At 40.5% G+C, this 25130-nt stretch overlaps 3 protein-coding genes across 3 annotated transcripts; all 3 read right to left on the bottom strand.

Annotated features, from left to right (window-relative positions):
- Positions 1-1364: 1364 nt before the first annotated feature.
- On the bottom strand, positions 1365-20637 carry LOC143887616 (uncharacterized). Its single transcript, XM_077391719.1, has 3 exons — positions 19145-20637; positions 10900-11024; positions 1365-1972 (listed from the first exon to the last, which is right to left on the bottom strand). Exons 2-3 carry the CDS (start codon positions 11005-11007, stop codon positions 1520-1522), a joined length of 561 nt encoding a protein of 186 aa, XP_077247834.1. The 5' UTR covers positions 11008-11024; positions 19145-20637; the 3' UTR covers positions 1365-1519.
- LOC143888534 (uncharacterized) lies at positions 18013-22093 on the bottom strand. Its single transcript, XM_077392988.1, has 4 exons — positions 21930-22093; positions 21268-21782; positions 18208-18299; positions 18013-18081 (listed from the first exon to the last, which is right to left on the bottom strand). The coding sequence occupies exons 1-4, from the start codon at positions 22091-22093 to the stop codon at positions 18013-18015; spliced, it is 840 nt and encodes a 279-aa protein (XP_077249103.1).
- Positions 22094-23380: 1287 nt separating this feature from the next.
- LOC143888533 (uncharacterized) lies at positions 23381-24004 on the bottom strand. The gene has a single exon (XM_077392986.1). The coding sequence runs from the start codon at positions 24002-24004 to the stop codon at positions 23381-23383; it is 624 nt and encodes a 207-aa protein (XP_077249101.1).
- Between the last annotated feature and the right edge of the window lie 1126 nt (positions 24005-25130).

Below are 25130 nucleotides of genomic sequence, written 5' to 3'. Positions count from 1 at the left end.
AACATATATGATTCAAAATAAAAATAAAAAACTCTCTTCAGATTACCTCTCTCTCTCTCTCTCTCTCTCTCTCTCTCTCTCTCTCTCTGATACGTGTATTTTTTTCTACGGAAAAATACAGATACACCCCCTCAACTTTCTGACATTTTCAACTATAACCCTTACTTTTAAAAGTCACCAACTACACCCCCTGAGGTTTCAATTTGTATCAGGTAGACCCCCTCAGTTGACGGTTCGTCCACAGATCGTCGAAGGGATAGGATGATCCTATGGAGCTGATTTTTTGGGGTGTAACTGTATTTTTCCCTTTTTTTCTATACACTCCTATAGAAAAGTTAGTGTTTAGATTGGAATAGGATAGGTCTTTGGTTTGATAAGATTTGGGATCAGGTTTCTTGCTGATTTATAGCTACAGGGAGTTTGTTGCTGATTTGTAGGGAGGAATAAAGTAAGCTTGCGTCTAATTTGTAGGGGAATAACAAGTCCATTACGTTGTTGAGAGTTTTTTTGTATATATATGTTGCTTCTCATCTAGAATAAAATACCGAAAAGATTAATATCTCCTTTCTTCTCCTTTTATCTCTATTTTTTCTCTCTCTTGTACTCCCTCTTTGAGCAGTGTTTCTACAGCACCATAGCTCGAGGGAGCAAGAAGATTGGTTCACAAGGATCTGTCCGGCATAAAATCAGTTTGGAACATAACTCTCTCTCTCTCTCTCTCTCTCTCTCTCTCTCTCTCTCATGTCACCAAAGAACTTGTACTCTGAGGCCATGTTTGGCCACCATGAAAAAATATCCAACGGAATATTTGTGAGGTGTGAGAGATGAGACACTTGAAAGGGATAAGTATTTTCTTTTCACCATTTCGGAAAGGAATATGTAGTTTCTTTACTCTAGTTTTTAGTGATTTTTATGTCATTTCTACTCCCACTTTCGATCAGTTATGACCCATGAATATTCCATGGTATAATTTTTCATGGTCGCCAAACATGCCTTAAAGTTAAAGGTGCCTCTCTCTCTCTCTCTCTCTCTCTCTCTCTCTCTCTCTCGTCAAAGCACACCAAAGCTATCTGTTTTTGACGAGAATGAACGATAGCAAGCCGATCCAAGAATAAAATCGACTTCCCGTCCGTTTTGTTGCACCAAAAATTGGGAAAATTAAAGCTAAATGACATTTTTTCCTTTCCCTGCCATTGCTTGGTTGCCAATCACAGCCGTATCGGCTCTGAATTTTCCAAATGCAAGCCTTTTTTTCACAGTTCGACTTTCCTCTCAAATCGAGAGGAAAATAAAGAAATGAGAATGCTTCCCGCTCCAGCTACTTCTATATTACTTGCATCCAAACAAAAGGAGAACAGTATCAATAGGACCAAACACTTCTATTCTTTCACATTCTCTTCATCTGTTTTTTGTTAAAAGAACCTGCTTGTTGATTGTTCAAAGAAGTATCTGTATCATTCTCATTTCGAAAAAAAAAAACATTAAAGGATCTTATCATCTCTTACTAAAATACAGTGGCTCAATTTAGATAAACTTTAATATCAATTCCATTATCTATGAGGGATTGGACAACTGCTCTTATCTTCCCTTCGAATTTGTCACGTTCCCTCGGCGTATAAGAAGCCGTATACACATCGGCTTCTCTCGCCCTCTCGGCTAAGAACCTACCAACGGCCAAGCATGCGGGGATATCCGATCTGGACTTGAGAGCAGCCTTGATGTCTTTAGAGTTCGTGCCCGCAACCGCCACTTGCTTGCTGGTCACCCTGTGTGTAAATGAAGCCGAAACAAAACGCTTGGAGATGAACACATCCAGTGTAAAGGGTTCCATGTAAGCTACTGTGCGTTGCTTGAATGAAATGTGCTTGTGTGGGTTCTTTGATTTCTTCTCCTTCTTGTATGTATATGGGCGGCTATTGTCATCATCCACAAAATCCTCCACACCAAAGAAGCTCCTTGGAGCAGAAAGAACCTGGAACAAACAACATAAATTAAAACAATTTTTTATTTTTTTTATTTTTTTTGGTATTGGGTTTGGGTACTCATGAACAGTCACACATATTTGTCTCGAAAATTTCTTGGTAAAGGTGTATCTCAGGATATTTTACATTTTTTTTCTTAATTTTTTGGTTAGTATCGGGAAAAAGTTGAAAAATAAAGGGTGATGATTTGTTCACATCCCAAACGCCCCTCCCCGCTCTCTTTGACGTCAAAAAGCGTTAAGTCTGCGCACAATTCATGTTAACAGGGGGGCGCATTATCCTGCGGGCGAGGGGGGATGCGAAAAATCATCTCCCAAAATAAAATATAAGATTTAAGAATAGAATTAGGTCAACAAATAATATCATGAATTTATTGCGATATTTTCGTGATATTTTTTTCGATAAAAATAAATATATTAACACATCTCAATAAATTTTCAAATTCCCAGGAAAATTTTGGGATTGTATCATTTTATCAAAATATCGCGATAGTTTTAAAAGGAAATGTTATCAGCACCACTGTATTTTGATGATCGCACTCCTCACTTTATTAAATGTACGGTATGGCCCGCACCATGGGATGATCCAAACCGTCCATTAGATGGGCCACAGCCTAAATAGGTTGTTCCCCAAAAATCATTTCCATTGGTTGATCCTAACCCTCCGATCTGTAAAGGGATTGAATGTTAGAGGGATGATCCTAACCCTCTATAGATCGGAGGTTAGGATCAACCTATGGTAATAATTTTTGGGGCACAATCATGTAGGGTGTGGCCCATGGACGGTTTGGATCGTCCTATGGTGCGGGCCATACCGTACTTTTAATAAAGTGAGGAGTGCGATCATCAAAATACAGTAGTGCTAATAACATTTCCCTTTTTAAAATGTCGGATATTTTCCCTAAAATGACTTCATATTTGGGAAAAGATACACAAGAGGGGATGGAAATATCATTCCCCTTTTCAATATGAAATATTCAGCAGTAAGAAGAAAACTGCTTGAAATGAAAACAAAGAACATAACAGCGGTTACAGAGAAGGTCACAAAGATGAAAACAAACTATATTTCATGATCTCCTGACCTTTGTATGTGACCAGACTGATAATGGCACCGACCCAGATTGAAAGAATCCTGAATTATACGCAATCTTGAGTGTGTTTCACCATTCCAAGGTGCAGTATTTCATATTCTCGACGGATATTGTTTTCGTTATGTACCAAATATTTATTGTCCTGCGGTTCTGTTTCCATGTTTGAATTCTAAAAAGGCAAGTGCAATTGAGTGTATCGGTGACAGTACAATGGTAGGTAGGCACCTTTTTTACTTATTTTTGAAATGGTTTTCGGGGAGGCCTCATCACACCCATGAAGGACCAACATTATCCTCTATTCAAATGGACCTCTCCTTTATAATTTTATATTCTTAACTAATTGTAAATATCATAACGTATATGTACCTCTGCACATCAAGCTTTTTGGGGTCTCCATGTCAGACATTCCGCATTCCGGTCTGGAACCAACAAATGAGCCCATATCAATTTATTATTATTACTACTTCTTGTGAAAAATTTGGTCACACAAATACAATGTTTTGACCTATAAGTTATCATCTGTTTTCTTTAATTCTGCTATATTTTAGTGTAGTATGACTGAGAGTTTGTCTGCTTTACCTCTTACTCCTTCCTATGCTGTAAAGGGTTATCCTGGTAGCTTGCTACGCAAAGGACAATATGGGTAAATGCAATTTTTTTTTTGAATGACAAGTAAATGCAATATTTAACTAAGTATATTTTGCACACTTCTGATTTATCCCGGAGATTTTCCCATTTTGCTTGGTGCAGCACAATTACCAAATTACCACCTGACAAAAATTACTGGTGTAACAAAATTACCAAAAACCACCTGACAAAAATGAGTAATTTTACAGCTATAAAATCATGGAAAACCCATTGTAGGGCAATCTTTTTGGGGCTCTTACATAGCTATGTATCTAGATTCATTCCACCATAGATGGAAGGGACACGGGGAATAACAGATCTTCTATGATTTTTGCAATAAGATTTTAGACATCCTAAGTTCTGCTTAATATGACCTAGACAAAGAGCTCTGTGGTGTGGCTCCATTAGGTGCACTGTGATACTCAGCACGATATGCTAAAGCTGTTCGAATAGTTTTCTGTTCCGAAAACTAAAGCTCGAGTCGAATTCAATAATGAATTGATGTCAATAATGCAAATGAATTATATACTACATGACAAGCAATCATGGATTCGACTATCTTTTTTTTTTTTGAACCCACCCCATTTTAGCGCAGGACCAAGGTTGCAGAGCGGGAATCATGAAGTCACCGTAGAGTCATCGGAGAGTCGCCGGAGAATTGTCGGGGAATCGCTGGGGGTTGGGCATCGCCAAGGAAACTCCAGGGAATTGCCGGGAAATTGCGTTTCACATCACATTAAGTGGCCGTTTGGATACGCGGATGTTAGAATCCAGGTTTTTATTTTAAAAACAGTGTAAAAGAGGGTTAAAGACAAGAGAAGAAGCGGACCAGCCGTCATTTTTTACTCAGCAAGAGAGTAGCAGATCCTCTCATATTTCATGGTTTTAGAAATCTTAGGATGCAGGAGAGATTTTTAAAACCTGATTTTCTTGCTTAAAATCCAAGAAACGCTGCCAGGAAAGCACACAGCAGCCTGATCATGAAAGCCTCTCTTACACTGTTTTCAAACTAAAAACCTAGATTCTAAAATCCGCGTATCCAAACGGCCCCTAAATCGCGGTTCCCAAAAGTAGGAATCGGGTTTCCGGAGAATCATAAACCGCGATTCCCAAAAGTGGGAATCGGGTTTCCAGCGAATCCGAACCGGGATTCCCATTTTTTGGGGATTCGAGAAGATTCCCGTTTCGGATTCGAGAACCCGGGAATCGAGATTCCTCACTCCCAGGGAATAATCCTGCTTCCTTGGGCAAGACTAATCTCTATGGATGCGTGCAATCACTCGTAAACCACGCGCATCAGGTTACTAGGGGGGGATTCGAACTCGCGTCACTGAGGAGCATACCCATGACTTTAAGCCAAAGAGCCACACCCATCCGGGTTGGATGGATTCAACTATCTCACCCTTGGTACCTCCATATGTGACAAAAGTAGCGCAAAAAACCCATAATCCTTCTAACCATGTGTTTTTTTTAATGGAAAAAATTCATTCCAAGGAAAAGGCCAGAGGTCTATACCAAGGAAGCAAGATTCTTCCCTGGGAGCCTTCGATTCCCGTTTCGATTCCCGCTTTAGATTCCCACTCTGGCAACCTTGAGTACGATTCTTCCCTCGGAGCCTTCGATTCCCGTTTCGATTCCCGCTTTCGATTCCCGCTCTGGCAATCATGGTCTATACAGAAGAAAAGGAAGATATACAATGAGAAAGTACAGGTACATAGAACAAAAAGAGGAAGCAGTCTGGGGGAAGGAAATCAAAGAACTCCACTTCTGCCCTTGGAACACCCTTTCTAGCCACCCTATCAGCCACCTCATTAGCCAAACGCCAGACATGGACGAAAGACACGCAAGCGTCACCCAACCTATCATGAATCTCATCGAAGAATAAAGCAAATCTCCAAGGGGCCGAGTGCAAACCCTTGAGCCATCTAATCATGTTGAGGGAATCCCCTTCAATGATCAGCTTATCAAGATCGACATTTTGAAGTAACTTCACTCCTTGAAGAACCGCACGCACTTTCACTTCATTAGCATCGGCTATACCAATGGAGCCTGAATAGGCCCATGTAACCACCCCTAGCTCATCTCTTAGGACGCCCCCAATGCCAGATGGGCCCGGGTTACCTAAGCTAGATCCATCAAAATTTAGCTTAAGGAACCCATGCGCAGGGGGGATCCAATCTTGAACAACCTTGGGTTCCCATTCAGAATCAATGCATACCTCCTTCCAACCATACCGAATGTCATGAGCCGACACAAACTTTAAAGCAGGAAGGGTCCTCACCCAAGATATAGTGATGGCTATCACCTTGTTGAATATGAATGGAGCTCTCTTGGAATATCCTTTGAACACCCTTCCATTGCGCTCTTACCATAGAACCCAAATTGTAGCTAGCAAAGCAACATGCCAAAGAATCTTCCCTTTCTTTTTCTCCAAGGGACCATAGGCCAACTTTCCAACACGTTAATGAGCTTAGCAGGGAATAGCCAGTGAATACCAAATCTAGAGAGGATGCTACTCCACACCTCTCTAGCCAACTTACAAAGAATAAAAAAGTGGTCTACCGCTTCCCCCACCTTAAGACAAAGTGCCAATGGTCAGTAATCCATGTGTTAAATATCAGATTAAAGTATCAATTGAACCCACCATGACAGATATCCCTATGTGGTGCTTTCATGGATTATACTGACTACCACCAAATCTCTTTTCAATAACTTCTCTGATGCACCTATTGAGAATACCCACTGTATCACTGAGATAGGGTTTTAGCCATGAACATATGATACTATTGTCAGATCTGGTGGTCCATATATGTGTTCGAGTCTTGAACCAACAAATGAGCCCATGCCATTTTTTTTTTTGTGAAAAAAAAGCTCATGACAGGTTACACAAATTCTATGTTTTGACCTATAAGTTATCATCAGTTTTCTTTAATTCTGTAATCTTCTAGTGTAGTATGATTGATAGTTACTTACCATGCTGTAAAGAGTTATCCTTGCAGTTTGCGACACGGAGGACATTATGGGTAAATAAAATATTTATCGAAGTATATTGTGCTCATTTCTTATTGTCCCAGGAGATTTTCCCATTGGCTTGGTGATGCAAGTCAAAATGGATGAGTTGGATCCCTGAGTTTAGTATCAGCTGGCATAGATTCTCCATAAGCAAGATTCTAATCAGGAGCTTGCTGGTAGCTGTCTTATACAAGGTTGTGTAACACTCTTCAATAGAATTAGGGACACCTTGATACCATAAGGAAGTGCTTAGGTCTATGGGATATAAATTGAGAACACCAAACTTCAAGTGGTATACGAGTGGTTTAACCAAATTGCAATAACAATGAGCAAGTTACACTTCCTGTCACTTCATGGTGAATTTCTGCAATGCTTGGAGGGTGCACTTGGATTCTTAGCTAAGCAAATGGTAATTCATGAATACATTACCCTCTAGATTATTATTCCATCCAGACTCCAATATCATTAGAAATATCCTTCAAATTTGGTTTTGGATGGATACTTTCCAGATCTGTTGGATGCTTGTCAGCAACTCACATAAGTCAAACCGAAAACAACAATGCCTTGGGAGTCATCCCTTTCTCATTTAATTTCTTCAAAACTCCGAAATCCTCTTGAATTAAAATTCAGCCTTTAAGACTAATAAGTTTTGGAACCCATTCGCAATAGCTCCGTTTCTAAGATCCACTGTCCGAGAGTCAATAAACAACTGCTGAAACGACCGGCTGATAATCCTTAATCCCATATATGCTATGTTGGGGAAAAAACCAAGAGATGCATCCAACACACTTTAGGTTCCTAGCTTAATCTCAGAGCTGGACTGCTCTTTTAAGGGATTGGTTCTTGGATGTTTTTTTTTTTCAAAATGGTAGCCAAAATTTATTAGAAAAAGGAAGACCGAGATGGTCAGAACAAGATAGAAGGAAAAAGAAGAAAGAGAAAACTACAAAGAACAGGAATATAAATATACTACAGGAAAATGCTAAAGGAGGGAGGCACTTGAACAAAGCTAAATCCTCCTTTGACACGCCATCTCTCGCAAGCTTATCCACTACTGAGTTGGTCGATCGTCGGACGTGCCGAAAAGCTGGGGATAACAAACTCGACCAATCGAACATCTCATCAAATAATCTATCAAATCTGCTAGGCGGCTTTTGCAACCTATTTAGCCACCGAATAGCGTTCAAGGAATCCCCTTCCACAACCACATTTTTCAGATTATCTCTCGCTATCAGCTTCAATCCTTGCCCTTTTCAAAAGCCCATATTACCTCCCTTCGTTCGTTTCCCAATATGCTCCCAATCCCGAACGGCCCAGGATTCCCCAAGCTTGATCCATCGAAATTGAGTTTTAGAAGACCGGGTGCAGGGGGATCCAATCTTGAACCACCTTTTGCTTTATTTCCACACTGCTACACACCTCACTCCACCCTTCCCATAGATCATAGGCTGAAACAAACCTAAAAACGGGAAGGATTTTTTTTTTTTTAACATGCATATAAAACATGATATTTATTTAACCTATTAAAATTCCCAATATATTTTTTGTTATAACAAAGAATTTAAAATTTGAGGATTAATTAAATATTTTGGCAAACTCGCTAATCTTTCTTTTTGAGGTTTGCTAAACCGGCATTCGATACACGTGTCGGATTCCGACACTCGTACACGTACTCTGCGACGTAGATATTTCACTATGGGCAACAATAATCATCTTAATGCTGAAAATACCAGTGTTTAAAAACGTGAATGCAGCGTGGAACGCGGCCGAAGAAAATCCATGTCATCTCGGCCTGATGCGGCCAAGTACTCGGTTGACATGGCTGTTTCGGTTGATGCAATCATAATTCGGAAGTCAAAGGAGTGTTTATTGACTCTTTAGGGCAAAACGTGGAACACGGCCAAGGTAAAGGGGAGTAGACTCGGGGGAGTTCAAGATGACACATGGGAGTTCTAAACATATGGAACAAATTACTACCTAGCACTAGCTAGAATCTTTAGATCTTCAATCCATATCCAATAATGTTTATATCTTATAGTTCATTGTTTCATAATTTTATGAATGTAATATGCCCCAATATGTTTCAGATTACAGATCTTTCAATTATCGTGCACTAATACTGCCTACCTACTTATTTTGTTCAGAATTTACTCTATTAGGGATTTAAGCCTATAAATTCATTTTACTTTTTATCTAGGACAACTAGGGGATGTCTAAAACTTGCAAATTTTGCAAGATTACAGTTCTAGAAGTTCCTAACAACAAAATGATAACATGGATTGGTAGAAATCTGTTCTGGAACTTTAAAACAGACCTATATGGCAATGGAAACTGCAAACTTGGAAACAGACCTATATGGCTATGGAAACTGCAAACTTGGATTTCTAGCATAAATCTAGGGAGAAATAAATGAATAGAATGAAGCGTCTCATCATGTCTAAAGGTTATCTAGTATAGTGTCTCGCTGTTATAGACAGGAGGAGGATGAGAGAGGAGGGAGGGGGGGTCTCACTTCCTAGTCTGAGAACAAACTACTAACCCTCCCAGTTACATTAATAATAAAAATCACAAATGACAATTATATCCCCTAAGAAAATAAGAAAACCCTAAGACACTTCTAATAAGCCCCACTAACATATTTAGCCCCCTTTCACTAACATATTTAGCCCCCCTTTTGTTTTTATTGAAGATTGTTCCGCATCACTTATTCCTTTATGTAAAAATTTGATGCACATATAACACCTCTCTATTATTTCTAATCCTTTTACATATCCCAAGATCTATTCATTTTTTTCATAAGAGTAAGCCAAATCAAATCGAGTCTTCAACCACCATTTATGTATAGGCTTTTCCACGCCATTGCTTTTAATCTAGATGTCATGCCAGTATGGCTGAAAATACTACAAGATAATATATATGAACCAATATAATTAGTTCCATGGGCGAGTTAGGCATGTATTACGTGGATGAGTTAGGCGTGCATATTTTTGGTTGGTAAGCTGGGATTGAACCTCCGACCTCAGGGTTGAAGAACATAGTCTTTACCAATTGAGCTAGAGCTCAACCCCTAGCCATTTATTTCTTTTTAAATTGCAAAAATATTACATAACACAAGGATGCGTGTGTCTAACAGTCCAAAAATTATTTCTTGTTGTAACTAATTCAACTACGAAAAAATTAGAATCTAAGGTTTGAGCAAGGGAATACTTCAAAGTATATCGAATCAAAAGTTTCTTCACACTACACCTTAAATAGAAGAATTTCCGCCCTCGCATCACAATACAGTGGTATTTTTCTCCTCACCTTTCTATTCCTTAGTATTATTAGTTCCAGGATCAGTCACGGCAAATTAAAAGGGAAGGGCAAAGTAGATTAGCTTTTGTGATAAAAAAGAATAATCCTAATATTGTTCATTTAGTATTTATCTCTCTAAGCTATAATATGAGGACACAGATTCATGTGTCGAGTGTCTACACATATACAAGGTGTTCGACACGGATACCACTAAAAATCTAGATACAAGGACAACCTCATATGCATATATACATGTAAAATTACAGGTTATTAATCATAATTTGCAACAAGATAAATATAGTATTCATTTAACATACCCACAAATCTTAGGACTAAGCAACTATAAGTCTAAAAGCAAGCATGAGATGATCAAATAATAATGCATTCATCAATCTAATCTAGGTCTCTTCAGTCGCCAACATACAGCGAGAAAGAGAGAACAATAGGATAAAAAGACTAATAATAAAAGAAGATTTGTTTAGGGTTTAAGTTCTTTTTCTTTTTCTTTTTTTTCTTTTTTTTTTTGAGGAAGGGGGATTTGGAGTGGGGATAAAAATAAGTATTAGTTGTGAAGAGATTTCTTCAGATACCAATCCTTGAAGCTACAATCTAAATGTCTAAAGACAAGACCTTGTACTAACAAGTCAATAAGGAGATTGGTAACAATAGATATTCGTTAATAATAAAAAAAAGAAGTAAATACTGTATTCAATAATAAAAAAGTATGTCACTTAACACAGTACAAAAAGGTATACATGCTCCCAAATTCAAAGTTTCGGCTTAAACATAGGCTTTAAGCGTGTAAGATCAAATAAAGCAATGACCACTAGTAATTAAGAGGAAGTTACGGCATCTAATCAACACAGAATATTATCTCGGAACCTCAAAAATTACCTGTCCATCATGGAAACCACTTGTGAAAACGTATGAAAAGGGCTTATAGATGTTGCCTGGCGCAAATGCCCCTTTATGTGACACATAGTTGAAGACATGCCTGAACATTTTCCTCACTACACCACCTTCCAAAAGAAATGAACTTTAGTCAGCTGAAGTGTTATGCATCTATAAAAGGTCAGAAAGCAAAAAAGATTGAATGAAATAAAAGAACAGTTACATATAGAAGTGCACTTTTTTAAAAGACAGAGAAGTGCTAAACATTGGGACTTCTTGTGTATGGGGAAAATAGTATAATCAATTGTTCTTTTTCTTCTGAATGGGTGCAATCAGCAGTTGTTTGAGTCTTGGAGTAAAATAAAACAATTTGTGTAGTCTTGAAGTGCAAACAAAACACTATTAACATCTTTCACGTAAAATTAGGTCTGATTAAACTAATCAGAAGATAAAATCCCTATGTTAGAGAACTGAATACACCTCCTTTATCCAACGGACATTTATTCGTACTTTTTGTGCTCTAGATGATATGGCTTTTATTTGGAATCTTTTAGACTGGATGATGATAACGTTGCGTAAATAACATGCCACTAAAAACTCTGGCCATCTGTTTTCACTCAACTGAAACATATGTACAAAAAGGTTTGGTTACTTCAATTGTTCTACTGTATCATAACTGTAATATAAAAGTTACAAGGAAAATGGCCTGACTTCAATTGTTTTTACTCAGTGAATCATAACCATAATACAAAGTTACAAGGAAAATGGCCTATCTCATAAGTAAAAATAATTAATTAAATGGAGTTGGTTTTCAGTTTATATGATCAATAAAGATTAGTTACCCTCCACCCCAATGGAGACCAACCTGGGCCCATATTCAAATTTTTATGTGGCATTCAGGTGTTTTTTAAGTCCCTTGAGTTATAGGAGGGGTAGCACGGTCTTTTCCCACAAATATCATTAGGTTTCTTTAAGTTATAGGTGTTTAAAATGGGTCCCACAAGTTATTACAAAAATCTCAAGTGGTAAGGGAGCTTAAGTCATTTATCTTGTTAATTCACTTAAGTTTTAAGTGACCACAAGGGCCCACGTGACATAAGGTGACATCTTGTCACTTGAGTGATTGTTATGGCCCACTAGTTGGTTTGTGAAATCCTCCTTCATACGTAGTTGGAAAATGGCTTCCGTAGGCCAAGCAAGATACATGGCACTGACGGAACACCACCATTCCATAATTATGTCGCATCATCTGCACAGCCATCTGCTTGGTTGTGGAGTTTCCATACGCAAAAATCTTAGCGATATGATCACATATCCCTAAAGGGCCCACAGGACATAAGGTGACATCATGTCACTTAAATGATTATTATGGCCCACATTGCAACATAAGGAGTCCTTGTATTTGTGGGGCTTGAAGTGGGTTGGTTTATTTGTTTATATAGGAGTACTAGTTGGTTTGTGAAATCCCCCTTCATACATAGTTGGAAAATGGCTCATTTGTCAGAATTTCGAAATTATGCCGCGTCATCCGCACGGCCATCTGCTTGGTTGTGGAGTTTCCATACGCAAAAATATCAGCGATATGATCACATATCCCTATGTGCAGTCGTATTTTGAGGGCTTCCCAAGTTGCATCCATCTTCAGTATGATAAGGTTATGACAAGGAAGCAGGGGATGGCACATACCCCATACAGACATCAATGAAATTATCCTATATAGTCTCAGGATAGGAGAAGATATTAAAGATTACAGTCTCAGGATGGGAGACTATCCCATACAGCTGAAGATTCCAACGTGAATTTCCTCTAACCCATTGTAGTATTCCCCTCTTTTTCTAGCACGTAACTCCCCATTTTACAGCATCGAGTTAAATATACTGACAAATCTCCCCCCTTGCTTGAATTTTGTCATTACTTTTGAGCTGAATTTTTAGTGATGGATACTTAATCTATGGTAGAGATCGGTGCACACCGGGCGGGGTTGGTGCCTAACACCTTCCAACCCCCTAACCTGATCATGAATCTATTTGGGATCGCTGACCATCCTTCTACAAGATCATTTAAGGTCCTAGGCCTTAACTTGGGTGGCTACTGTATGTCAAACTTCCAAAGAGTCGGTGTTTCTCCAACGAGGAGAAAAAGATTACATTCAATCCCAAAATATACAAAATAATCTATGCACTCAAACACCTTATCATTCAAAATATCAGCAAGAAAAGAATTGGGATCTATACTGTGTGATGATGAAAAAAACTATAAATTCAAATCCAACAAAAAAGACTTCTGAAATAAATGATTTACAGTCCTCATAATGATAGATGAAGATATATTTATCTCCCAAATCGATTTCATCTTCCTTTGTCGAATGTGTCAATCCCAAATAATTCCTTTTTGTTGACTGCAAACTTTTTGAAAAATCTAATCCTTTTTTTTGTTTATTTGAAAAGCACATCTCAAATGGATGGTGACCTGCTCCCCATACTTCCTAAAGCGGGTCTTCATACTATATCATTTTCTCGCTTGATAATCATATTTTCCTCAGATCTGTCGTAACCGTACTAAATCCCAAATAGATGCTAAGCAAATAAAAAATAAGTAATTTGAAAATAGTATAAATGCATTCAAAGGCATAAAACTCAAAGCCTGATACCTTTCGAGTAGCTAGAATCTAATAATAAAAACAGAGAATTCATAGAGGCATAATCTCAAACAGGTGGTGAGCTACTTTCAACTTCCCAAATAGAACTTCAAAAGTGGGCAGCAAATAGAAAAGCTAGAATATGAAATAAAAAGAGAAAATTCGTAGAGGCATAATCTCATACACTTGGTGAGTTACTTAAACTTCCCAAATAGAACATCAAAAGTGAGCAGCAAATAGAAAACTATTTGCCATAGAAAAGCAAAAGTTACTTGAATCCAACAACTAGAAAAGCCAATATTCGGGCAGTTGATGGTCAGAATAAAGAAACAAATCAATCAAACAAACTCGTTATATATCCGATTGTCTTTCTTTTATCCGATTGTCTTTCTTTTATCCGATTGTCTTTCTTCCCAAAAAGAACAAACAAACTCACTTTTTTCAGGTCTTCGCAGCAGTTGGGATGAACTGTTAAATATCAACTTACGCTGGCTCTCATAAAAAAAATTTGACCGAACCTGCTACGATATAGAGAACATTTTATAGGAAATGTTTTTCCACAGAATTTTTTTTTCTAATAACGAAAACGGAGAAATTATTTGGTAGGTGGTCGTGCATGCACGGGCAGCCCAGAAGTACAATGGGGCCTACATTACTTGGGTGATCCAAATGAGCGAAGCCCAAAAATACAGCGGGGCCTACATAACTTGCGTGATCCAAACGCACTGTAGCCTGGCCACCCGGATTACGTGATCGTGATCGTTGATACGAATCACACGATGGGCTATCTACGGCCGATAAAGTGGGTTTGATCACTTTATGCGAGTAACTTGATCAGAGACTCAGAGTATCCTAGGTCCATCATCAGTTAAGCCACTTTTAGGATTCTGCCAGCAAAAGCTAAACCATTGATTTCTGTAGTTATTTATTTATACTACCCATGAGATCAAGAACACGTGCGCCCCTTCAAGATGTCCTACGACAAAATTGCATTCATTTTTCAAGTGATTATTCATACATGTTATAATGATTATTGATACAGAATAAAATCAAATTTCTAAACAACTTTCTCAAGACCGCATGATGTAATCTGAATAGAAGGCTCAAAAAAGGGGCAAAAACGAAGATCATTTACAGGATATCTCTAAAATCTGAGCAAAACAAGAGAAGTACTTCAAAGAAAGAGCAGAAAACAAAGATTTTCACCAAATCTCCGAAGAAAACGAGATTTTCAGAAAATTTCTCACGATTTGGCCAAGGAAAAACTATAAAATTAGGAATGCCAGTTCAAATTGAAAATCTAACTCGAATATGTGAAAAGTTTTAGAACAAAAAACAGCGAAAATCTCAAAATCCAGCTCAATAACTGCAAGATCTATCCAAAGACAGATAATCAACAGAGAAAATCAACAGAATGCAAATGGGAAAGAAAGATCGTACCAATTCCGTGGATTAAATTTCTTGAAAGAAGAGACTGAAGGGGTTTTTCAATGATCGACGAGAGAAAATTCTTAAGCCCAAAATCGGTAACAGATGAGGCAGTGACGAAGGAGCTGATCTGGCGGGTCCGAACTGCTGAACTAATTCATTATTATGTTCATCCCAGAACACGAGGTCAGAAGACCAACCCGGAGTCGTAGCTCCGAACGGGCCCTTCGACAGTCAAGTCAGTAATGGGCCCAGAATTGGGCAAACCTGTAGACACCCCATTTTGACCGAACCCTAAACCCTTGCTTTTGTTAAAAATCCTTTAAATAGGTGAATTTGATGTCCCAAAATCAACGTATCCCCGCCTCCACGAGAATCAGAGCAACGTAGTTCTTCGCACCTATTCTAAGCTAGGATGCCTAAGACACCTAAACCTCTATCCTATACTCGACCTAAAAGACCGGACTAGTTCTTAAAGCTTCTTGAACGATCATTTAGATTTCAGTGAATTGTAGATTTTTATGACACCCTATATGCCCTAGCTAAATGCAGGTTAGCCTTAAACTAATGCATGTGGTTCCTACAACCTATGTGTAACTAGGCTGCTTCCTAAGGAAAACAAAGGGTTGACTAACGCATCCTATTCTAGTCATCAGCGATGTGAATCGCCCACTGACCGGACGGAGGCGCTCCTATAACTCTAGGATAAACCCCTAACTCTAAAACAAGCACACAACAACCACAACAAATCAAGGACAAACCCCCTAACTCTAAAAGAAACTCTCTATCTAGGATAAACTCCTAACTCTAAAGGAAGAGCTTTTTGAAAACACAGTTTTAAAGAAAAATGGTTAAAGTATATTTATTTACAAAGTTTGGCTGGACTTGGGACATGGATCCCGAGCTGCGCTACGTACCTCGTGGAAGAGGATCAAGCCAACGTAGTTCGAAACGAACTCTCCTAATACGCTATAAAACTCAACACTTTAGCTGATTTAAGGTTTTTTAATGTTTTTCAAATGTTTTTGATATTTTTAAAGTTTTCAAATGTTTTTGAGTTTCAAATTTCTAATGTTTTTGGATTTTAAAGCTTTTTCAATGCTCTGAACCTTTAAATGTTTTCAATCTTAAAGGGACCATGCAAGTACAACCACAAACTAGGGCAAAGCCCTAAAGCTAAAGGGGAAACCCCGAACAAGCAACTAGCGTCTCAAAGAGACAAACCACAACACGTAAAGAAGTGCCCCAAGAACAGAGAAAACGAATCTAAGATCTCAAACGAGCAAAGCTCTAATAAGACTGAGTTAGTCTCTAATAAAAAAAACTCCTAACTAATAACACTAGGGAGGAGTACAAATGAGTCAGAGACTCTCTAATAACACTACCAAGTCAAAGACTCGCTCTAAAATAGGAGACCACTCTAACATGAGGCTAGGTAAGCCTCCTAAAGGGGAAACTCTCTATATGAGACGAGGCTTGTCTCTGAGACACAAATGACGTAAACAAGAGTTCTGATGAGACTGGGCAAGTCTCCTATATACAAAGGAGGGCTCAAAGTATCCCTATCATCGCCCTTGCAATGAAAGGAGGAACTACCATCTAATATCTAAAGGGGTTCTAAAGACTACGAAAGTCTACTAAAATAAATGAGGGGAAAAGCTATACGGGGGGGTTTGGCTCAGGAGGTTGCCGTCCGTCGTCGCCTAAAACCCGACAAAGATGTGTTCCCAAAATCAATGGGATCCCGAAATACAAAGAGACCTCGAGGAATGTAAAGAATAAATCCGAAAGAATCAGGATAGAACCCCGAACCCTATAAGGAGCAAAGGTCCTAAAGAAGGAGGAACCCCTAAACCCCATGAGAAATCCTAGTACAAGGACGACAAGAAGGGTAAAGGTGAAGGTTTTGTTGCAGACCTGCTCAACAAGAAACGAGGTTGATTGGACCCCAAATGGCGAGAATCCCATTTTACAACCGATGCGACTCTTTCAACAGCGAGATAGATAGCAGCTCTGAACCCCATAGCCAACAGATTTTGACTTGAATTCGTTGAAAATGAAAATCAATAGCGATAACAATCAGTCCTCTCGTCCCAACTCTAAAAAGATAATAATCTAAAAGAAACAAAATGCTCAGGACTCCCGAAGCTCAAGTCTTTTAACAAGCTACAAGTGTTAGAGGGATGATATTAGCCTGTTAGTGAAAAGTGCCTGGATTACAATTAGAGAGATAACTACGAAATGAATATTCTTGTGCTTAAAACATCTAGCAACTCTCTTCCACCCCAAGACACACATACCCGCATCTACAATGTATATCCTCATCACATACATTCAGATGGCACTTGCATGCACATTATCAAACCTCTATCAATGTATTTTTCTTACTCCTCATCACTAAAGCACACTACCATGTATACCTACATTATGAAATGAGACTAGTGAGACTTGCTTGGTGAAAGGATCCAAAGGATAAATGGGTTGCTACATGAGTAAAGCTCAGTTATCTACTGTCACATTCAAGGTCTTGATGCTAAGGAGAGAAGATGGGAGTGCAATGGGACGAGGCTCTAGCTAGGAACGCGAGTTGGGCATCTAAAAAGACAGAATGACAGGAAACTACAGACATATACAATACTATACCACTGTAGTGGGACAAACTCAACTTGCCTTTTCTTTCTTGATAGAATAAATGATCAGGGGGCTGATATCATGCGTTTAATCTGTGCAAAACAGGAGCTGACTTATGGGGTAAGAACATGGCTGCTATGGGGTAATAACAGGGACTGTTATGAGGTTAAACAGGGGCTGTTATGGGGTAAAAACATGGCTGCTAATGGGGTAATAACAGGGACTGTTATGAGGTTAAACAGGGGCTGCTATGGGGTAAAAACATGGCTGCTAATGGGGTAATAACAGGGACTGTTATGAGGTTAAACAGGGGCTGATTTAAAGTGTATGATATGGACTGAATTACAAGTGTAGGGCTGTATCATGGAATTTTCCCTTCCCCATCAGGAACAAATCAAGGGGAATATGGGCTTCAAGACTCATGAAAAAGGTGTGAATTCCAATGGATCATGGTCAGCAGCATGACTGCTAATATCAAAAGCACGGACCTGATACCCACCATAGCATTTTAGCAACAGCACAATTGAAACATCATTGCAGTATATTAGTGAAGCATTAATTCCCTATAAAAGTACTGTGCAAATGATATCACCCCGAACATATTACAGTAGTACCTTCCATCCTTTTTGAAGCAGCTCATAATTCATATCTATAGAATGAACAGTAACCAAAATTGTTATTGTCTTAACAAGAATAAGGGGATATGCTGGCATGAGAGCCACCATTATCATGTCAAAACACAAACTGAACATATTGTTTTTTCCTGAATAGTAAGTAGATTCAGAGCTCTATTTGGGCATGACTATGGTTGCTCAACAAAATGAGGGCTGCTACTAATTCAAAGAACAAGACAGATTAAGCTAAACTATAATCAGGGCATGTAGCAGCAATAAAAATATGGTTGTACTGGTATGATCTCTCTCAAGGAATGGAACAATAGGCCTCTTTTATACCAATGGTAAGGACACTGCCATGTCTCAATCATACTAAATCCACTTTGTCCTCTCCTTTTGAACAGATTTCTGATAATCTAAATTAGACAAAACAAGATTGGGAAAATTCATTTCATCATTTTTATAAAGACAAACCGAAATCAAAATTCAGACTCCAGCTTGAGAGATACTTCTAGTAGGCAGGGGAAAAGACAGAGCACATAACCATGTTATTTAGACATGCAGGCATTAAAACCAAGTTGGAGAAAAGAGTTTTCTTCTTGACCCAAACTCAGTAAATTTCCAAAATCAAATTTTCCAAACCAAGCTCATCAATAATATGATGCTCCTGATTAATGTTCTCTGGATCTTCAAAACGTAAGAACCAAGACCTAGAGATAAAACTCTGCATTTCCCAAAAGTGAACACCATATGTAGAACAAATAGGAGGAAAAAAAAGAATGAAGATCAAGCAACCTCAAAGTAACAAAAATCAAACCAACCAAAGGATAGACGAGTGTTCAAAAGGAGGGCCATCAAGATAATCGCAAAACACATTCATGAGCGCATTGGGGAGAGAATAAAGTTAGATCAAAGAAGAACAGCAACATGAGCTTACCTTCTCTGTAGATTCGGAGCTGACAACAACCGAGGAGGGGCTGGAGACAAACTTTGGAGACGATTGAGCGATTGAATGAGGCGGGGAAGAAGATGCTCGGCACCGGTGGAGTTGTCGAAGATGATGATTCTCGCCAGAGAAGGTTGGAATTGATAGAATCCGGTAAAATGACCGGAGAAGATAGAGAAGAAGGGTTTGGACAATGGTTTTCTTCTTTTTTTTAAACTTCTCTGCTAAGGTTTGAAGAGAGGACCCAAAATCCTCAAAATGAAGGTGAAAACTTCTATTGATAGGTGAGGAGATGGCTGGCTCGGTTGATGGTGTCGGTGATGGGAAGAGAGGGTGGAGGATTTTGGAGGTGAGGGTGGTTGCTCGGTTGGTGGAGATGGATGATGATCGGCCGGAGGATGGTGGTGGCTGGTATGGATTTAAATGGAGAATTTCAAAGGGGTTTTTGGTAGTGAAATGAGAGGTGGCTGAGATGGGTTTAAGGTTAAATGAGGGTTTTGCAAAGGGAGCGGAGATGGAGATGGTGGTGGAAATGATAATCAAAAGTAGAAGAAGGTGGTGGTGGGTGGTGGTGCTAATGGAGGGGTCGGCCGGAGATGAGATTGGGGAAGATGATGGAATCGGATTTGAGGGGGTTTAATGGCCGGATTTGCAGAGAAGAGGTGATGGGGTTTATGGTGGTTGAGATGGTTTTGATGGTGGTAAAAATATAGAAGAAGAAGAAGAAGAAGGTGGTGGTGGTTTTTGGTGGCGGTTTTTGGTGGCGGTAAGGAGGAGAAAAGTATGGGTGCTGGCCAGAGTTCCGGCCGGAGATGATGCCGAGGAAGAAGGTGAGAGAAGGAGATTTAATGGGGTAGGGTTTTGAAGAAGATGATGAGAAGGTGGTTGATAGAGGGGGTTTGATGGAGGTGGCTGATGGTGGTGAGAATATTGATGGAGGTGGCTGATGGTGTTGGGAATATTGATGGGGATTTTTAATGGAGGTGGGTGAGGTGGAGGTAGCAGCAGATTTGGGGGTTTTTGAGATCGATTGAAAATGGGTTTGTGGAAAAGAAGAAGAACAAGAAGAAGAAGAATATAGGTGGGTGGCTTGGCTGGAGGTTGAAGATGATAGTGGCTCCGATGGCTTCGCCGGATTTCGGCAAGCCCACCGGAGAAAATGGGGTGGTGGCTGGGAAAAGAAGAGAAAGAAGGAAAAGAAGAAGAATATAGGTGGGTGGCTTGGCTGGAGGTTGAAGATGATAGTGGCTCCGGGCTTCGCCGGATTTCGGCAAGCCCACCGGAGAAAATGGGGTGGTGGCTGGGAGAGGAAGAGAAAGAAGGAAAAGAAGAAGAAGAGGAAGAAGAAGAAAGTGGTGAGGAGGGTTTGGCCGGAGCTCCGATGGGAGGTGGAGCCGGAGAAGAGGGTGGTGGGTTTGTGGTTCTCTCTCTCTACCCCCCTCTCTCTCTCTCTCTCTCTCTGCAAATGGGGTTTTTTTTTTTCTAAAACCCTATTTCGTTGGGTTTTATCAAAGAGAAACGATAAATTTGACCCTCCTCACTTTCCATGGACAACCCACATCCAGTGCATTTTTATACTTTTTCTAACATATAGGGGCAAATAGAAAACAGGGGGGAAAATCTTTGCAAAAAATATCTTCTTCTTTGATCTTAATCCTTCAAATCACATTTTGATTCAAGGGTTAAGATCAAAGGAAACCTAACCACCTAGGAAGCTTTCAAAGATTCCGTATACCCCCGTATCTCCCTGGACAACCCATTACAGAAAATTTGAACTGTTTTTCCAGGTCCCAGCGCACCCTTGTTTCTGACTAAATCGCCACCCTTATAAACTTGCACCACGACACTTACCTCGGCTCGTTTACTAGGCAAAAGGCGACGGATTCGGACGAAATCTTATGGGGACCTAAATGAGACGCTAACCTATTCTAGGAACAAATTTGGGACATTAAAACACTAGTTTGATAGGGTTTCTACCCTAACGACTCTATTAGGGTCCAGTCAAAATGGGGTGTCTACACCCTCGTGTGTTTCTTGTAAGGAGTATGATGCATCGCTCGGCCGGAGGCATTTCAAGTAGGAGAGGGTGTATGACCTTTTGTATATGTTCTCACCATCGAGGAAAAACCTTGCTGCTCTCTGTATCACTTTGTAGGCTTCCTTCTTTCCTTCTGGAAGCTTTCCGCTTCGCAAATAATCGATGATCTCGTCCATCCAACACAGCTCGTTGTCGACCTGCATTACTTCTACGAACTCATTCTCAATACTGGACTTCTTTAGAAACTCCATGCATATATTCCCGAGAGCGTTGTAACCTGAAGCTGCCAATTTGGATAGCACGTCTGCTTTCGTATTTTCCGTTCTTGGGACCCTGACGACTTCGAAGCTTTCGAATTTGTCGGCCAGGCAGCGGACTTTTGCTAGGTATTTGATCATTCGCTCATCACGGGTCTCATACGTTCCTTGGAACTGGCTGACGACTAGTTGGGAGTCGCAATATGCTTTCAATCTTTGGGCACGGGTTTGGATTGGTAGGTTCATTCCGGCGATGAGAGCTTCATATTCTGCTTCGTTGTTGGACGCACGAAACCCAAACCTCACCCCATATTCCAGGATGAGGTTTCCAGGCCTGGTAAGGATCACACCAGCTCTGCTGCCTAGCTTGTTTAAGGACCCGTCCACATACAATTCCTAGGGCAATTCGATTTTCGAATTCTGTCCTTCAGATGGAGTTGCAACTTCTTTAGCCATGGGTTCCTTTTCGACTTGGGCTTGCCCCCCAGGTGTAGTTAGCTCCTCTCCACCTGGAAGCCGGACTGTTCCTGCTTCTGACGCGACATCCTGCAAGGGCATGGTGCATTCCGCAACAAAGTCGCCCAACACTTGAGCTTTTATCGCCGGCCGGGGCAGGTATTGGATATCGAACTCGCTGAGTTCCATGGCCCACTTTACAAGTGGCCTTGATGTGTTCGGTCTGTGAATGATTTGTCGGAGTGGCTGATCCGTTTGGACCTTTATTGTGTGCGCTTGAAAATACGGCCTTAGTTTTTTGGCTGCCATGATAAGGGCATACGCCAACTTTTTCACCCGCTAGTATCTGGTCTCGGCATCATGTAGGACCTTGCTGACGTAGTAAATTGGATTCTGTTGGTTATGCTCTTCTCGAATCAACATTGCTGCTAGCTTCAGCGGGCTCACAGATAGGTACAATACTAACTCTTCTCCTGGCTTGGGCTTGCTCAACAACGGTAGGGAAGCTAGGTACTTCTTCAGCCTTTCAAACGCGACTTGGCACTCCGGTGTCCAGGGGGCTGTTTTGATCCCCTTAATGGCATTAAAGAAAGGGAGGCATCTTTCCGCGGATTTTGAAACAAAACGTCCTAGCACGGCCACCATTCCAGTAAGCCGCTGAACTTCCCTTATAGTGGTCGGTGGGCTCAGTCCAACCAGCGCCTTGATTTTCTCAGGGTTTGCGTCGATTCCCCTTTGGCTTACGATGAAGCCCTGGAACTTCCCAGCGGCAACTCCGAACGTGCACTTGGTCGGGTTGAGCTTCATATTGTGTTCTCTTAAAACTTGGAACGTCTCCTTCAGGTCGGATATATGATCTGACACCTTTTTGCTTTTGACTAACATGTCGTCAACGTAGACTTCCAAATTCCTCCCGATCTGGTTCCTGAAGAGTTTGTTTACGAGTCTCTGGTAAGTTGCTCCGGCATTTTTTAGACCGAAAGACATGACTCGGTAACAGTACGTTCCCTGATCTGTTACAAAAAATGTCTTAGGTATATCAGATTCATACATTCTGATCTGATTATACCCGGAGAAGGCGTCCATGAAGCTCAGCAGTTCATGACCCGTAGTAGCATCTATCAATTGATCGATTTTTGGAAGCGGGTAGCTGTCCTTCGGGCAGGTCTTGTTCAAATCGGTGAAATCAACACAGGTTCTCCACTTTCCGTTGGATTTCTTCACCATAACAACGTTCGCGAGCTAGTCAAGGTATTGAATTTCTCGAATGAAGTCAGCCCTCAAGAGCCTCTCCACTTCTTTCTTGATTGCTTACCGCCTCTCTAGGGCGAAATGTCTTCTTTTCTGCTTTACTGGCTTACAGGTTGGATCGACGCCGAGTTTGTGCGTACTGACCTCAGGGTCTATACGAGGCATGTCCGCGGGGATCCACGCAAAGATGTCTGCGTTATCTCTTAGGAACTGGGTGAGCTCCTGCTAGGCGTCTTCGCCTAAGGAAGAGCCGATTTGAACTGCTTTCCCACTGTCATCTTGGTATAACAGAATGGAGATGACGTCCTCGGTTGGTTCATTTACGACGGTTTGAGCTTCGTCTCTCAGATCGAGCAGTTCAATCGGTAGTGTTTTTGATGCATTTTTGCCTTTGAGCGCCAGGGCATAGCACTCTCTTGATTGCGGCTGGTCTCCCCTGACCTCGCCCACGCCGTTAGGGGTTATGAATTTCATTTTTTGGTGGTACGTAGATGCGACGATGCGGACGAGGTTCTGTCCGGGTCTTCTTAAGATAGCGTTGTAGGCCGAACTGGCCCTCACTACCAGGAAGTTGACCATAGCAAATGCCAGACAAGGAGGCTCGCCGACAAGAACGGGGAGCTTGATTTGTCCTTCGACTTTGACCACCTCTCCCAAGAAGTGGAATAGATCTGAATTTGCAGGCCTCAGCCGATCATCTCCTATCATCATCTGTTTGAAGGCGTGATAATAGAGGATGTCCACGGAACTTCCATTGCCGACCAGGATTTTTTTCAACTCCCAGTTTGCAACGAGCATAGTGATGACCAGGGCGTCGTCGTGAGGGAGTATCAAGTTGTCGAGGTCCATGTCTGAGAAAGAGATCTCGTTCTCTATTTTCATCTTCTTATCACAAGTGTGAACGGCGTTGACTTGTGTAGACACCCCATTTTGCTCTGCTGTAATCAACAAAGAAGTTAGTGTTCGTGTTATCAGTCTTTTTCAGTGTTTCCCCATTCCCGTGTCTGACCCTTATGCTTTCTCAATCTTTCCGATCATTTCCGCAATGTTTCGTATTTTTCTTTTCGCTAAGTGGTGAGAATGGTTATGCAGAAGAATCCAAGCCAGGGGAGAATTTGAAACCATTCGGTGGGCCCGCATTGAACATTTATTGAAATTAGGAACCGTTTGGTGGGCCCACATTGAGCATTGGTTTAAATTTGGATCAACAGGATGCCCGCATATTGTTTTAATGAAAAATGAGTATTGAGCCTACTTCGATCTAATGCCTAAAGATGACCATCAACGGAACGGTCAAGATCTCAAAGAAGTCATTTTAACAACCAATTTTGCTGCGACCATCAAATTAAGCCATCCAGATAACCCCTGAGAACTATGCAATGAGCACAGCGAATTTATATTAAGGTTCATTAAATGAGTGGCTCGGATTATCCCATGAAAATGGTTTGTAGGCCCAACCCATTTGCATTGCGGCCCACTAATTGGGCGGATTGGCTCATCCAATGGCTGATTTGTGGGGTAGGACCATCCATGTTGTGACCCATCAATTAGGTAGTTCGGATCGCCATATGGAGATAATTTCAAGGGTGCAACCCATTTATGTTGCGGCCAAATCAAATGGACGGTTTGGGTCATCTAATGAAGAAGACCTAGAGGGCGTGGTTAATCAATTGGATGGCTTGGATCAGCCCAGAGGATTGATTAGGGGAGTACAATTAATTCGCATTTGATGCTCGCAATTTGGATGATGCGGATCAGCCCAATGAATTGAATGGTTTAGATTATTTTCCATGTGTTGCTTGGTCCCACATATGGACCTTAGTCCCACATATGGACCTTACATGTTGAAATTTCTTAAAAAAGAATTGGCTGAAGGAATGTCACGTGAGTATAGTGCAGTTACTAATTTGACAAATTGCTTTTCTCACCTAAAGAGAGCTTAATCATATATTCTTCTAAAAACAGCAAGCTTCTG

This window comes from Tasmannia lanceolata, unplaced genomic scaffold (assembly GCF_043159265.1).
Source record: "Tasmannia lanceolata isolate RefF3 unplaced genomic scaffold, GAP_Taslan_0.1 ptg000012l, whole genome shotgun sequence".
Lineage (NCBI taxonomy): Eukaryota > Viridiplantae > Streptophyta > Magnoliopsida > Canellales > Winteraceae > Tasmannia > Tasmannia lanceolata.
Note: the sequence above shows the minus strand (reverse complement) of the source record. Positions and strands in the feature narration are given on the sequence as shown.